The 16,203-nt window shown below is 37.7% G+C and overlaps 1 protein-coding gene across 1 annotated transcript in view; it reads left to right on the top strand.

The window, feature by feature from the left end:
• LOC307060469 (inositol 1,4,5-triphosphate receptor associated 2-like) overlaps window positions 1-16,203 on the top strand; it is a gene marked incomplete at both ends in the record, with an annotated part of 35,199 nt that overhangs the window by 13,464 nt on the left and 5,532 nt on the right. The window contains 7 exons of the mRNA XM_079714970.1: window positions 2,020-2,076; window positions 3,590-3,649; window positions 3,754-3,818; window positions 5,266-5,365; window positions 7,307-7,441; window positions 8,199-8,300; window positions 9,344-9,507. Of these exons, the coding sequence (XP_079571096.1) occupies window positions 2,020-2,076; window positions 3,590-3,649; window positions 3,754-3,818; window positions 5,266-5,365; window positions 7,307-7,441; window positions 8,199-8,300; window positions 9,344-9,507 (683 nt within the window). The remainder of the gene's footprint in view (window positions 1-2,019; window positions 2,077-3,589; window positions 3,650-3,753; window positions 3,819-5,265; window positions 5,366-7,306; window positions 7,442-8,198; window positions 8,301-9,343; window positions 9,508-16,203) is intronic.

Below are 16,203 nucleotides of genomic sequence, written 5' to 3'. Positions count from 1 at the left end.
ATGCCATTAAATTCACCCACTTAAAGCATATGAGTCAGTGGTTTTTAGTATATTCAGAATTATGCAACCATCACCAAAACCAATTTTAAAATACTTTTATCACCCAAAAAGAAATCCCTTTAGCAGTCACTCCCCATTCCTCCCCAACCCCAGACAACCACTAATCTGCTTTCTATCTCCATGGATTTACTGATTCTGGACATTTCATATAAATGGAATCGTATACATTATATGGTCTTTTGTGATTGGCTTCTTTCACTGAACATAATGTTTTCAAAGTTCATTCATGTAGGAGCATATATCATTACTTTATTTCCTTTTAAGGCTGAATAATATTCCACTGTATGGATATAGCACATTTTGTTTATACACTCATCAGTTGCTGGACATTCGGGCTGTTCCTACTTTTTTACTGTTATGAGTAATGCTGCTATGAATATTTATGTACAAGTTTTTGTGTGGACATATATTTTAATTTCTCTTGAGTATATACCTAGGAGTGGAATTACTGTATCATATGATAACTCTGTGTTTAACATTTTGAGGAACTGCCGGACTTTTCCCAAAATGACTGCGCTGTTTTACATTTCCACCAGCTGTGTATGAGGGTTCACATTTCTCCACATCCTTGCCACCCCTTGTTATTATTTATATTTTTTATTATAGTGACAATTTCTAATTTAACAGTATCTGATTTTGCAAATCCCTAAGTTAGGGAAGATTTTAGCTATTGTACCTTCTTAATGCAGAAAATGAGGAGAGATGGGGGAAAAATCTATCTTGATTTTTTAATTCAATTCTATTGCCTTAAGGAATGATATCTTACAAAAATGATTTTTATCTATATTACATCTAGAAAGTCTATATTTTGTATATTTTTGTTTTATCTGCAATACATTATTATCAGGAAACAGAAGACAACTGTTATTAAATTCAAGAATTTGTGTCACGCTTATTCTCATCTCTAATGGTTTATTTGAACAATATTTTTTGTTGTATGTGTTTGAAATGATGATGTACTTAAATTTCATATCTATATGTGGAATTCTCAATTTTCTTAGCAGACACCCCAATTCCATGTGGGTATGTACATATACATATATTATAGCAGTTATAATTTAGAGATTAAAATTGATTTTATTCTAGGAATGACTGTTTTGGAAAACACAACTGTCATAAACTAGTGAAAAGAACCAGAAGACATGGTTTCAAATCCTGTCTTCTCGACTTAAAAGCTTTGTAACCACAAGCAAGTAGTTAACTTCTCTAAATCTCAATTTTCTCATCTATTAAATGGATACGATAGTTTCTACCTCATCCACAAGCTTGTTGGAAACTCAAATGAGATGATTATGTGAAGATACCTTTAGAACTATAAAGGGATATCAAATATATATGATTATGATGATGATGATTCTACTTCTGACTATGCTGATTATTTTTCCAGGTTTTCCATTCAATCAATATACATTTTTATCAATTACATCCTATTTAGAAGCCTATGCCAACAAGCCTGCTTTTGGTTTGAATAAACTGATATATCTTTAATATTCACTTTGCTAAAGGAAATCTTGAACATTTTTAAACTATGTTTTTAAAAGAGGAAGAGCTTTCTATATGTCCATATGGACTCTGTTCGTGTCCTATCTAGATTTTTAATTTCATCAAAAAAATGAAGACTCTCTATGTCCTCTTATTATATGAAGTGTGAAATAGTGGGAAGAGCCCTTGGCTGGAGTTGGTGACTCAGATTCTAGTCCCCATTCTGTCACTTACTGGGTGTGACTCTGGGCAAGTCTCTGGATGCGCTGAGCTTCGATTTCCTTCCTGGTAGAGCAAGGGCAATGACCTTGACCTCAAGGGTCGTTGTGAGGCCAATGTGAATGTTCTTTATAAAGTGAAAAACACATGCACATTTAAGGTGCCAAAGAAACATGTCTCCCTATTGGATGATTTTGTGGCACTGTCCTTTACCAAAGCAATGTCCCAATGGCCTTTCCTAAATGTGTTTCTTTTCAGATGCTGTTACACACATATGAGAACACTTTGCTTAATAAAGATGCAAGTTTGCAGAAGGTTGGTCCTGTCTCTTCACATGAGGGCCTGTGGGATTCACTAGCTCTCTCCAAGTCATAAAGGAAGGAGATGGTCATTTGTGTAACTTCACCCCTGTTAAAATATCTGATTCTAATATTCTATCACAAGACATTTCTTTATTTGTAAGAACAGAAATGTTCTTCTGAGTGAAGAATACTGACTTCTCCATCTGGGATGTTTTAACATATCCTCTGTAAATTCTGGTGAGGTTCATCCCTTTATTCAACAAATACTAGTGTGCCAATTTGCCAGTCACTGGCTAGATAGTGGTGATGCAATTTTAATTCATAACAACACAAATGAGTGTGCAGTCAGTCATTTTAGGGAAAAAGAAGAATATATCCTCAGTTATTTTCTACCTAGTTTGATCGATTGATTTGATAGATAGATATTATTCTATTTATCTTTGTGTCCTGTGATTATAGCCTATCTGGTAACAAAGTTTGCCGGCTACCAAGATGCTGGTTATCGTGGCTTTAACAGACCCAGGAAGGATACACACTAAGTTAATAAACTTCCACATTCCAAGACAGGAGAGTGAAGAAAGAGCAGTATTTCACTTCTTTTCCTTCCCCTGCAATTTATGAGGTGTCAAAGGAGTCATTCACGGCTTGTGGACATTGATCAGGACACTGAATATTGTACCAACGGTATCTCCTCATCGTGGGTGTTCTCGCTCCCCATGTAGTGCCATGGGGTAATGGTGGTTGCTCACTTCCTCTGTAACTCTGGTCTTTCCACCATTTTGCACTCTTGCCCAGCACTCATAATGCACTTCTCATGCTCCAGGCACCATGCTAGTCATGGGATAGAACTATAGGTCAGACACTGACTGTACCCTCTGGTCTTGTAGTACAAAACTATGGTTTTAACAGAGATATGGTTTGAACTGGATAAAATTGGATGCCTTAATAATTCATTAGTCATTCTGCAGGTAAAAAACTGCTTTTTTTCTTAAATGTACCATAGTAATATAATTCTGACTTGGACTTAAGAATTACCTTGCAGGGTATGATTCCACTGGACAGGCAAAGACAGAATATAAATAACACCAGTCACATACAGTTGCCTTGCTGTCCCATTCTTTTCTGCTTAGTTTTTTTTTTTTTTTTTTTTTTTTTTGCGGTACGTGGGCCTTTCATTGCTGTGCCTCTCCCATTGCGGAGCACAGGCTCCGGACGCGCAGGCTCAGTGGCCATGGCTCAAGGGCCCAGCCGCTCCGCGGCATGTGGGATCTTCCCAGACCAGGGCACGAACCCGTGTCCCCTGCATCGGCCGGTGGACTCTCAACCACTGCGCCACCAGGGAAGCCCTCTGCTTAGTTTTAATCACAAACACAGACTAGTTCAGTTTTCCAATAATGAGATTAGTAGAAGGTTTCATCATCATTGGGCATTTACAATTCTTCCATGGCTCAGATTGATAGTCTAGTAAATGCAATTTAGTGGACTCATACATTTATTTGCTATTAATTCTCTCTCCTACTTTTCAGAAGGATTTAAGTATAGAAGAACTTAAGTCAACCATCATAGAATGTGAAAGCATTATAGAGGTATACCATAATGATCTCACAGCTTGCAAGGTGGGGTTATTAAACGTAAATGTGAATGTCCCACTAGAGTAACGTGTGCAGCCTAATGTTGTATGTGATTCCAGAACTTACGAGGGGAGAAAAACAAACTGGCTCATGAGTTACAGCACTTGCAACAGGAACTCATCGTGTAAGTTCAGAGCAACCCTTCACCAGCCTTCTGTCATGTGCCCCCGCCCTACATTCTTCACCTACCGAGCTATGTGCAGTTCTTTGAATGTGCCACGTTCTTTTCTTCTGTACCTTTGTAAGTGATATTTTCTCTGCTTTTCTCCTAAGAGGATGAATTCCTTCACAAGTTTTCCATCACCTTGCCTTATCCTTCCTTGCTTTTCTGATACCTTGAGATTAAGTAATCCTTCTGAGTTCGTGCAGGCACGTTGTTCTTACCTCTTTCCTAGCATCCACTACCTTATATTATAATTGTTTGTTTCTGATTATGTGTCACATGCTAGTCCAGGAGTCCATAGGTAACAAAAATGAGTACAGTCAGTGGGGTAAGTGCACATACTTACATTAGGGAAGTGACGATGAGGAAAGTGCATTATCCAGGTAAAGATGGGGGTTACTCTGCTTAGCTCCAGATAATTGTTACATCAAGAATATATGGGGCTTCCCTGGTGGCGCAGTGGTTGAGAGTCCGCCTGCTGATGCAGGGGACGCGGGTTCGTGCCCCGGTCTGGGAAGATCCCACATGCCGCGGAGCGGCTGGGCCCGTGAGCCATGGCCGCTGAGCCTGCGCATCCGGAGCCTGTGCTCCACAACGGGAGAAGCCACAGCAGTGAGAGGCCTGCGTACCGCAAAAAAAAAAAAAAAAAAAAAAAAAAAAAAAAAAATATATATATATATATATATATATATATATATATATATATATGGACCCAGTGTGGCCACATGTTCCCATTTTTTAAAGAAAAGCCAGAAATCTAGATTTTTAGTGAAAATTTTAACAATTTAAACTATTGGCTCCAATTCTTAAAAAAAGAAAATATAGCTTACCTGTTTGCAACCACCTGGAGTCACTAGTGTGTGCAGCTCCTGGAGGGCAGGGACTACCTACCTACCTACGTACCTACCTACTTATTTATTTATTTATTTATTTATTTATTTATTTATGGCTGTGTTGGGTCTTCGTTGCTGCACGCAGGCTTTCTCTAGCTGCAGCAAGCGGGGTCTACTCTTTGTTGCCGTGCGTGGGCTTCTCACTGCGGTGGCTTCTCTTGTTGTGGAACACGGGCTCTAAGTGTGCAGGCTTCAGTAGTTGTGACACGTGGGCTCAGTAGTTGTGGTACACGGACTTAATTGCTCTTCACATGTGGGATCTTCCCGGACCAGGGCTCGAACCTGTGTCCCCTGCATCGGCAGGCGGATTCTTAACCACTGTGCCACCTGGGAAGTCCCAGGGACTACCTCTTATTCCCCTCTGTATTCTTAGGTACCTTATACAATCCTTGGCACACATGGGTGCTTACTGATTGTTTGGCGATAAAGAAACCTTATTCTGGTGACTTAAAACATAATATTGGAGGCATACCTAACCAGACGACTACTGGTTTGTTTGGTTTTTTTCCCCCAAGGAATGGAATCCAGTTCAGTGTCAGTGGAGAGCATAAGAGTGTCAACTCTGAAGGAGAAAAGTCTCTACATTGTGAACTCATTCTTGCTCAGTCTGCAGAGGTATGTAATTATCATCAAATGGAAGGCTTTAAAAAATAATCACCACGTGGGATAGCTTGCTATTAAGTGAAGTTCTGTAGCTTGCTGAAAAGCACTCATGACATTTTGAGGGAATCTGTTGATAGTTTATAGAACCTAAGTCTAAAGTCTCTTAGCCTGGAAGAACAGATCTTTTTCAAGTTATGGCTGAATACTATAGTGAGACTCCAGCATGGGGTTGTAGAAATGTGTGTTCAGTGAATCTGGACTTTAGAAATCTTTATATTCTTTATATTTTTCAGGACAAACTACCTGCAGTGATCCCCAGCCTGGGGTCTGAAAGATAGCGGTAGAGATCCATGAACTATTTTTAGTATTTCTCCAAACCCCCAAAGTAAATGTATCTACCAAAAATAAAGATGCTCAGAAACAAGATGAAATTTCTTTGCTTTAAGATGTAATTGTACCAACCCAAATTAATGACACTGATTATTATGTTCTGAACATAAATTAGCATTTTTATATGTTTTGGGTTAATTTTAAAATGGCAAAATGAATTGTTGCTTTAAAATCTCCAGTTTGTTCGTAGACCCATTTCTTTACAATAGGGGAGGAAACAGTCGAAAGCTTTCTTGTGGATGAAATGTTGGGACCCACCTCCTTACTATATTTTTACTCCTTTGTACTTTCTAGTTTTGTGCTTGTTATGTTAGGAAATGTTTTATTAGCAAATTGCTTTTTTTCGCTACTTTGATGGTCTTTCCATGTTGGGTAGATGATGGATATGCCCAGAATGTCCTCCTGTTGACAGCTGTGATATGACCTTGAAAGGAGAGAATGTCCTTGGGGCAAATGCTGTTTGAATTTCTCCTGCCAAGGATGCAGGGCAACATATGCTGCCTTCACCTAAGGCTGTCTCAGGCAGGCTTGAACATTCTGCTGAGGGCTGTGCTTTCCTGACATTCTGTTTCAAATACTCATCATTTTTGCTGTGTTTTTGATACCAAGCCAAACTGCCAGACTGAATGAAGTGGTGGCAAATCTGCCACGGCAAGGTGTTTTTATCCTTGGTCCTCCGAGATAATAATGATGCCAAGATGCCAGCTTATAAAGCTTTATAGTTCTGAACAGGGGTTAAACAGCTGGCAATGTTTGGCTCTGAAGTTTATCCCACTAATGGATTAGGAAGTCTTTGCCTTCTAATTAGAATCTGGAATAAGAGCCCTATGACCTTCCTCCAACAGATAGCAAGAAGAAGTTAAATTTGTTGTCATATATCTAAAATATGACAGGACATAGAGGCTTTGAGAGACGTATAAGAAATTTGCTTTGTGAATTATCATCTGAGAGTATCTTCCATGAACGGAGGACAGGCAAAAGAAACCAGTCTGTTTTCAATGGGATTTATTGAATGCCCCCCAGCAGTTTTTTTTTTTTTTCCTGTGAATTTCTTTCCTTCCCCTCTTTTCATAAAATTAGAGCCATAGGGCTTCCCTCGTGGCGCAGTGGTTGAGAGTCGGCCTGCCGATGCAGGGGACACGGGTTCGTGCCCCAGTCCGGGAAAATCCCAAGTGCCGCAGAGCGGCTGTGCCCGTGAGCCATGGCCGTTGAGCCTGTGCGTCCAGAGCGTGTGCTCTGCAACGGGAGAGGCCACAACAGTGAGAGGCCCGTGTACAGCAAAAAAAAAAAAAAAAAAAATTAGAGCCATAAAATATCACCTACATGTAAATGTTATCTATTGGATACATGAATTTTCCTTAAGAATGAGTAAATGTTAAGTTAAAGCTGCCTAAGAGAGAAAATGAAAACAATTTTGGGGGGATATTAGGAGGATTTCATAAGACTATTTAGAGCAATTTGATGGGGATAATTATATTGACCCATGGGCATCATTTTCATAAAGTAAAAATAATGTTCTTTATTAAGATGACAGAGTTGTGGACATTTTGGTAATTATTTCAGAACAATGAAACCAAGTGGCAGTGCAATTTAGTCAGCTTGTCATCTCTGGACACAATGATGGGCCAAGAAATGCTACTGTTACTGAGAGAACTTGAACAAAAGGGAGTGGAGTTCACAGCTATGCTTCAGAAGCTGGTATTGTATAACATCTGCATATTGTGCTGTTTCACTGGCCAGGAACGTCTGTAGATAATTGACCTACAGTCTGTTTGCTGAGCACAAGCATATCTGTGTGTTGGGACCCAAATGTATCCTACTACGAAATGAGAAGATTTTTCTCAAACCTTCCTGATATGGATCTTCTAGTTCTCGGTCAATCCAGACTAACAAGTTGACCATTAGATATGGATTGCTTAAGCTTATTTTTCCTACAGGTTAATCTTTAGTATCAAAGGGCTGAAGATGCAGTATCTGTTGAACAGTTTCCTTCTACCTAATGGCTAGTAGTACCTCTTTCTCCATTTTGATTTTTGACTGGAAACTCTAGATGGTCAGAAAAAACAGAGAACAACATTTTCATGTTGGTATTTCCAGTCCCTTTCACAGTACCTAGCATATTGTAGGTAGTATTTCATTTGATGAATGAAAAAAATCCATGAAAATGCTTGTTTCCTTCTATTTGAGAGGGGAATGAAAATGGGTAGGTTTTATTCTGGAAAACAGTTCTATCCAATATATTCAGCATGTATAGGGCACCTGACGAGAGTTAGCATCTACACATGGCAACATCCTGGGGTAAAGGAAAGTCACTGGGTGGCCTTAGATGACAAGAAACTCTCTCTGGTGGCTTCTGAAATTACCTGTATAAAACCTTGTCTAAATGACTTTTTCTTATATAATTGCATATGGCTTTCACTGAATTCCTAGTTGAAGATGTGGAACTCTTTTTCAGCATGAAGATGTTTCTGAAGTTGAAACACTCATTGATAGTTCTCTACAGTGGGTAACTAATCCAGAAATTACTGTGAAAGAAAAGTGGGAGAACAAGCTTACTGTAAGTGTTCTATATTTTGTGATTTTCCTGGTTTTTCTTCTACTTTCTTAACCCAGGTAATGCTTATTATCCACAGTATCATTTCTAAGACTTTATCGTAGTGTTCTGCTATCTCATTCTGGCGATGTGTGTGGAGTGTGTGGGGATGTGCATGAGTGTGCATATATGGGTGACAGTAAGAGTGTGATGGTTACGATAAGTGTGTGTGAGTGTGAGGGTGACCAACGAAAGAGACAGTGAGTGTGAGGATATGTGATATGCCTTGGAGAGACAAAAAGTAAATAAGCTGATTTAATTAAAAGTGTATTTTATTTGAATCCTTGTGAGGACTGGCTGGTCTAAGCTTGAATTTTTCCTATCAAAATTCTCTAACTTTGATAGAATGATTACTGTGCAAAAAAAAGAATCTTATTCCTGAGACTCTGACAGTTTTATTATACCAGAACTTAGCAGAATATCAAAAATGGAAACTTCTTAGGTAGCTGGTCCCAGTTTTGTTAGAAAGGAAGCATATAAAAAGAAATCTCTTTAATTTATCCATCACTTATTATCTCTGCTTCTTGACTGCCAGACAACTTCCTAACATCTCTCAGCCCCCTGAGTTAAGCTAAAGCATGAAGTAAACTCTGAAAACTCTGGAATATTAATTTCAGTCCTTGCCAAACTTACCTTTTTAAAAAGGTTTTTAATATGTGTTTGAATATGGTAATCAACAAATACTGATTTTATTGCATTTCCTAGTCCCATTATATTATAAAGCAATTGTGATTATTGATGAAATGGTCATGTATCTTAAGAAAAAGAAAGCAAAGCTCAATTTTAGGCACACTATGGTACCTAATATGTACTTGTTAAATTGAGATAACCCACAGGATAATCAATCTGTAGGCAACTGCGAATTGGTATCTGTTCAATTAGAATTTTAGAGTCCAGTAACAGTGAATGCTATTGAGGTGGGAATGGCCACAGCATGTTATATTGCCTGTTATTTCTTTATATTTAACATTGGAACAGTGGAGTTTGTTTTGTGACTCTTCTTATAGGAATTCAAATATATCAAGGAAGAGAAGCTAAATCTTTGTATATTAATGCTGAACAGCTTGAGAAACCACAAAGAATCCCTTGATAAAGAGTTTGCCAAATTGATAGAGATTTTGAAGAGATTCAGGCTGGAATATTTTTATTTCAGAAAAGAATTTCTTCCCAGGTGATGATCCCTTATATATAAGAAACCCATGCTTTATATACATAACATGTTTGTAATTGTGCCATGGCATTCAGTTTACCTTTTTCAAGTTGTATACCTTGATTTCAGATGACACTTTTTCAGGGAAGACATTTTGTCTGACAATTTTGGATTGTGAAAGGGTATGAAATTGACTTATATATTCAAAGTTGCAAGTAATAAACTTGAAATATATGGAAATCCATATATTGAGTTATTTTTCCCAAGAGAAGGAGTTTGGAATCAGACTATAAAATTCTTTTAACCAGAAGGGGCCTTAGAGATTTTTTAGTAAAACCTCATAATTTTACAGAGGACTGGGGCAAAAGGATGTGAAGTGAATTGATCAAGACCTGAGAGTTATTAATGGAAAATCTATGAATAGCTCTGTTAATGGAAGGACTTGATGTTGGGACTGTTGACTCCTATCCCATTGGGCTTTATGTTCCATCTCAGGGTACAATGCATTACATTGGGCCCTAGTCAATTAAATTTCAAGTAAAGGAAGTCATAGGGAATAGAAGACTCTATATGTAAAGTGACTTAAAATCTTATCCTTCCTCTCACCTTAATTCTTTTTTTTAAGTACCTGTGTTTTATGTATGTGTGTATGTGTGTATGTGTGTATGTGTGTATGTGTGTATGTATGTATGTATGTATGTATGTATGTATGTATGGCTGCACTGCCCAGCTTGTGGGATCTTAGTTCCTTGGGATCTTAGTTCCCCGACCAGGGATTGAACCCTCGACCTCAGTGAAAGCACGGAGTCCTAACCACTGGACTGCCAGGGAATTCCCCTTAATTATTATGTTTTCTGGGGAAAACTCTCGAAATTTGTACACTATGTAAACCACATACTAAACAAGGACAGGGGTTAGATCTTTCGTTAACCACTATTTATATAGCTGCTAATGCCTCACTTAGCATTCCCTTAAGAAATGCTTTTTGAGTGAATGAATGAATGAATATGGGTGTATTTTGAATTTGAATAAAGTAAAAGAAAAAAATGTACTTAGAGACCAAGATTGCTGAAAGAAAATAGCAAGAAGAAACTATTTTATTCCCCCCAAATAAGGAAACTAGGTATCAGAGAGAGTTTAATACCAGAAGGAACTCTCAAGAAGATGATCTTCTGCTTTCCCTAAGAAACCAGGAGCCCAGACTTCCCCATAGTGGTAAAGGCATGGGTTAAGTAGATATGCAGCTTCCTTACACAGATACCATCTCCACAAAAGGGAGCATTGAAATTTTTCTGTTTAGCAACAAAGAACTATTTGGAGAGAGGCCTGCACTAGAGTCATCTAGGAGTAAGTGAATCTTCTGTATTATCCTATTAGACACACGAACGGCCCAGTTAAATAATAGTAGGTATGATTTGTTGAGAGCTCATTGTGTTGCATATAGTGCTAAGAATTTGACACACATTTGTCTCCAGAGAGGTCACCCTAGTGGGGTTAAGTGACAGCTGGGATCAGGCCCAGATATGGTCTACTTCAAAACCTATATTCTTTCAACTATTAATCCCCCACCTTATACTTGTTAAAATCTAATGTAATATTTATTAATAATATTCTAGGAACTTAGCATTGGGCAAAATAATACTCATCAATGGAAGGATGGCTTAGCCCCTGCCTTCTAAACATAATTTAAAAGACACAAAGCCATATAGAGGCTACACACAAAATGATCTGGCTATAGGTATTAACTATGAATAAGCACATGAGTGAAGTATTTTTTGGCAGTGAGAGGGAATTCTATATTTAGATGAAGTAGGAAATATTTATTAAAAGTAAACTTTCAGGAGTTAGCTGTTTGCTGAGGAGAAAGCTTCCATTTTGGTGCAAGAGAAACAGAATCCAGTGCTGAGGAATGGAAAGAATTGAGTGAGGCAACGAGAGGCGGTGAAAGAAAGAAAAAAAAAAAAGGCTTTTGGAGGGCTTGGTGAGAAAAACATGTCATCATTTGTACATGCTTTTGTACATCCAAGTGCCACCTCTTTGCCAGACTTTTTTCCCCCCTAAATGCTAGGGAATTATAGAAAATAGGACAGAAATCTCTACCTCCATGAAATTAACATCTATTAAGGGACACAGATAATGAATGAACATATAATTATATAATATAATCCCAGGGAGTAGTAAGTGATATGAAGAAAATTAAAGCAGGATAAGAAGACCAAGAATGACCAGAACCTAATTTTAGAAAGAATGGTCAGGAAGGGCCTGTCTGAGGGATGATAACTTCAGTAGATAAATGAAGTGAGAGAGTGAGCTATGTGATGATCTGGGGAGTGTTCTGGGCAGGGGAAATAGCTAGTGCACAGGCCCTGGGGTTGTAATGAGCTTGGTATGTTTGAGGAGCATCAGGAGGCCGGCATGACAGGGGTGGAATGAGTGCTGGGCAGTGGTAGGAGATGAGGTCAGAAAGATAGGCAGGGGTCAGGTCCACAGCCTTGCAGTTCATGTTCAGGAATTGAGGTTTTATTCTGAGTAGATGGGAAGCAATTGGAGGATTACAAGCAGGGAAGTAACATAACTTGTGTTTTGAAAAATCATTCTGGCTGCCATGTAGAGAATTGTCTATAGAGGGCAAAAGTGAAAGCAGTGAGACCAGTGAGAAGAGGTATTTTTCAATAACAGATCACCAATTAGAGATCCTGAAATCAATTTACTGGATTATGACCCACTTAAAAAAATAAATACAAAAATATCAGAATACATTGTATATAGTAAGTGTAAGTAATATATCATAAAATTTTTGTTTCAGCTAGGTGTGTGTGTGTGTGTGTGTGTGTGCTTAGTTAAAATATAAAATATTTACTGAGTCATGGTCAAGAAAGCCCCTGAGATAAGTGTTATTGTAATAGTCCAGGTGAGGAGTATAATGTGAGCCAGGGTGATAGTTATGAAGGTGATATGAAATGGTTGGATTCAAACTATATTTTGAGGATAGATCAGATCTGACTTACTAGTGAATTAGATGTGGGAATGCAAGAAAGAGAATCATCCTTGACTTAGGTGGTTTTGATCTGAAAACTAGGTAAATGGGGTGCTAGATGGCAAAGTCTGGGGGAGACTCAGACGTGGCAGGAGTAAAAAAATCAAGATTTAGCATTAGGACATGTTAGCAAGGAGAGTTGTTGAATTTAAACACACATGCACACCCAAAGCTAAAGCTACTATGCCTCTCAACATGATAATGAAAATCTCTATAGAAGAAAAATCTTTGAAGTTTCAACATTTGTTGAATATCTTTAATAAATGGTACTATCTAATTTTTTAAAGCTTTTTCTAAGGCTGCTGTGCTTCATAAAGTAAATAAATGTTATTGTCTTATAGGTACAAATACATATAAGTGATTGAAAGCTTTAGTATTATTAAATACGGGTTTCTGTTGGGCCTTACAGTCCTTTTGCTTTCCATTGAAAGATAACGGACACTCCTGATAGCTTAGACTATTCCCGGAAAAGATAAAAGTAGATAAAATTGATGTTTTAAAAAACAGAGGAGGTGATGTCAGCAAGAAGGTGGAATAGGAGGCATTGGACCCTCCTTCTCCTATTGGGTACACTGACTCAACAGTAATACATGAACAAATTCCTTTTGTGAGAAACCCAGAAACTAATATTTAAGAGGCTCCTTCACTTTGGGTAACCATGATGGGTAACCAGCCACATCAATGATGGTAGGAAAATTCTAGATACCCTTGCACCATAATTCCTGCTCCTGGCACAGTATTATATGATCAGAAGGAACCCCCCAGCTCCTAGCTTTTTCCTGAATAGGGAAAGAGTTGGACTATTGTGCCCAACATTCCAACTTTGCTGAGGACTGCCCAAAATACCAGCTTCTGTCTCACCTGTCTCAGAATGAAGACAGAACTGGGTGTACTATAGACATCTGAGGGACACTGAGAACGAAGACAGTGGTTTGAATTGGCACACAAGCACTCATCATAGTTCCTCCCCCTAGCTCAGCACAGAGTAAGCGGATGAAAAATTCCAGATCACAGCTTCTCCCTAGGGAAGGAAAGAGTTGGATCACACATCCAATATTCCAGCTATTCTGGGGGGTTCCTAAGAGACTGGCTTCTGTCACACCCATCTTAGAGCAATGATGGGACCCTTATACCCTGGATGCCTAGGTTCCACTAAGAACAAAAATGGTGGGTTGAACCAACATAAAGATTTGAGAGGCTCCTAGAATCTCTGCTCAAAGTGACTGGTAAGAAATTTTTCCTGTGTAGGTCCAGTCTGCTAATACTGGGAGAGGTGGATCTTTTTTCTGATGTGAAGATACCAATACAAAGAGTCAAGAAAAATGAAGACACAGGAAAGTATCTCTCAAACAAAGGAACAAAATAAATCTCCAAAAACTGTACCTAATAAGACAGAGATAAATTATTTACCCCACAGAGAATTCAAAATAGCTGTCATAAAGTTGTTCAATGAGATTGGGAGAACAATGCGTGAACAAAGTGAGACTGTCAACAAAGAGACAAAAAGTACCAAACAGAAATCTTAGAGCAGAAGAATCCTGAAAATTTTACCAGAAGAGTTCAATAGCAGATGCAGAAGAAAAGATCAGTGAACTTGAACAGAGGTCATTGAAAATTATCCAGTCAGAGGAGTAAAAAAAAAAAGAAAAAAAAAAAGAGAGATTGAGAGAGAGAATGAAAAAGAGTGAAGAAAACTTAAGGGACTTAAGGGATATTATCAAGTAGACCAATATATGTATTATGGGAGTCCCAGAAGGAGAAGAGAGAAAGAAAGGGACAGAAAGGTTATTCAAAGAAATAATGGCTGAAAACTTCCAAAATCTGGGGAAGGACACCCAGACCCAGGAGGCCTAGCAGATCTCAAATAAGATGAACCCAAAGAAATCCACACTGAGACACATTATAATCAAATTGTCAAAAGTCAAAGAGAGAATTTTGAAAGCAGCAAGTGAGGGGTTTTGTCAGGTACAGGGGAGATCTCATGACTATCAGTGGATTTCTCAGTGGAAACCTTGCAGGCCAGAAGGAAATGGGATGATATATTTGAAGTACTGAAAGTAAAGAACTACCAACCAAGAGCACCATACCCAGAAAAACTAACTGTCCCTCAAAAATGAAGGTGATATAAAGACTTTGCCATACAAACAAAAGCTGAGGGAGTTCATTACCACTAGGCCTGCCTTACAAGAAATGCTAAAAGGAGTTCTTCAAGTTGAAACAAAAGGACCTTAAACAGCAATATGAGAGCATATTAAGGTATAAGATTCACTGGTAAAGGTAGATATATAGATAAACACAGTAAATCACTTTTAATTCTTGGATAAAAGTTAAAAAAAAGTATTATAAACAAAAGTATAAAATTTTGTTAATGGTATACTATATAAAAAGATATAAATTGTGACATCAAACATAAAATGGGGGACAGAGAGGTAAAAGTGTAGGTTTTTTTGTATGTGATTGAAGTTAAGTTGTTATCAGCTTAAAATAGGTTACTATAACTGTAAGATGTTTTATGTATGCCCCATGGTAACCATAAAGAAAATACATATAAAAGATACACAAAAGAAAAAGAAAGGAATCAAAACATATCAATATTAAAAAAATCAATGAAACACAAAGGAAGACAGGAAAAGAGGAACAAAAGAACTACAAGACAGAAAACAATTAACCAAATGGCAATGGTAAGTCCCTCCCTATCAATAATTACGTTAAATGTAGATAGATCAAACTCCCAAATCAAAAGACATAGAGCAGATTGAATGGATTAAAAAAAAAAGACCCAACTATATTCTATGAGACTCATTTTTTGAAAAAATTTTTATTTTATATTGGAGTATGGTTGATTTAAAATGTTGTGTTAGTTTCATGTGTACAGCAAAGTGATTCAGTTAAACATATACACATATCCATTCTTTTTCAGATTCTTTTCCCATTTAGGTTATTACAGAATATTGAGTAGAGTTCCCTGCGCTATACAGTAGGTCTTTGTTGATTATCTATTTTATATATAGTAGTGTATATATGTTAATTCCAAACTCCTAATTTATGCCTTCCCCCCACCTTTCCCCTTTGGTAACCATAAGTTTGTTTTCGAAGTCTGTGGGTCTGTTGCTGTTTTGTAAATAAGTTCATTTGTGACATTTTTTTAGATTCCACATATAAGTGATATCATATGATATTTGTCTTTCTCTATCTGACTTACTTCACTTAGTATGATAATCTCTAGGTCCATCCATGTTGCTGCAAATGGCATTATTTCATTCATTTTAATGGCTGAGTAATATTCCATTGTATATGTATACCACATCTTCTTTATCCATTCATCCATTGATGGACATTTAGGTTGCTTCCATGTCTTGGCTATTGTAAATAGTGTTGCAATGAACACTGGGGGGCCTGTATCTTTTCGAATTAGGGTTATCTCCAGATATATGCCCAGGAGTGGGATTGTTGGTTGAAATGGTAGCTCTATTTTAGTTTTTTAAGGCATCTCCCTACTGTTCTAAGAGACTCAGTTTAGATTTAAGAACACATATTGCCTGAAAGTGAAGGCATGGTAAAAGGTATTATGTGCAAATGCTAATCAAAAGAGAACAGGGATGACTATACTTATGTCCAAAACAATAGACTGTAAGTCAAAATCTGTCACAAAACAATAGACTGTAAGTCAAAATCTGTCA

Source organism: Hyperoodon ampullatus (assembly GCF_949752795.1).
Source record: "Hyperoodon ampullatus genome assembly, chromosome: 11".
Taxonomy (NCBI): Eukaryota; Metazoa; Chordata; class Mammalia; order Artiodactyla; family Ziphiidae; genus Hyperoodon; species Hyperoodon ampullatus.
Note: the sequence above shows the minus strand (reverse complement) of the source record. Positions and strands in the feature narration are given on the sequence as shown.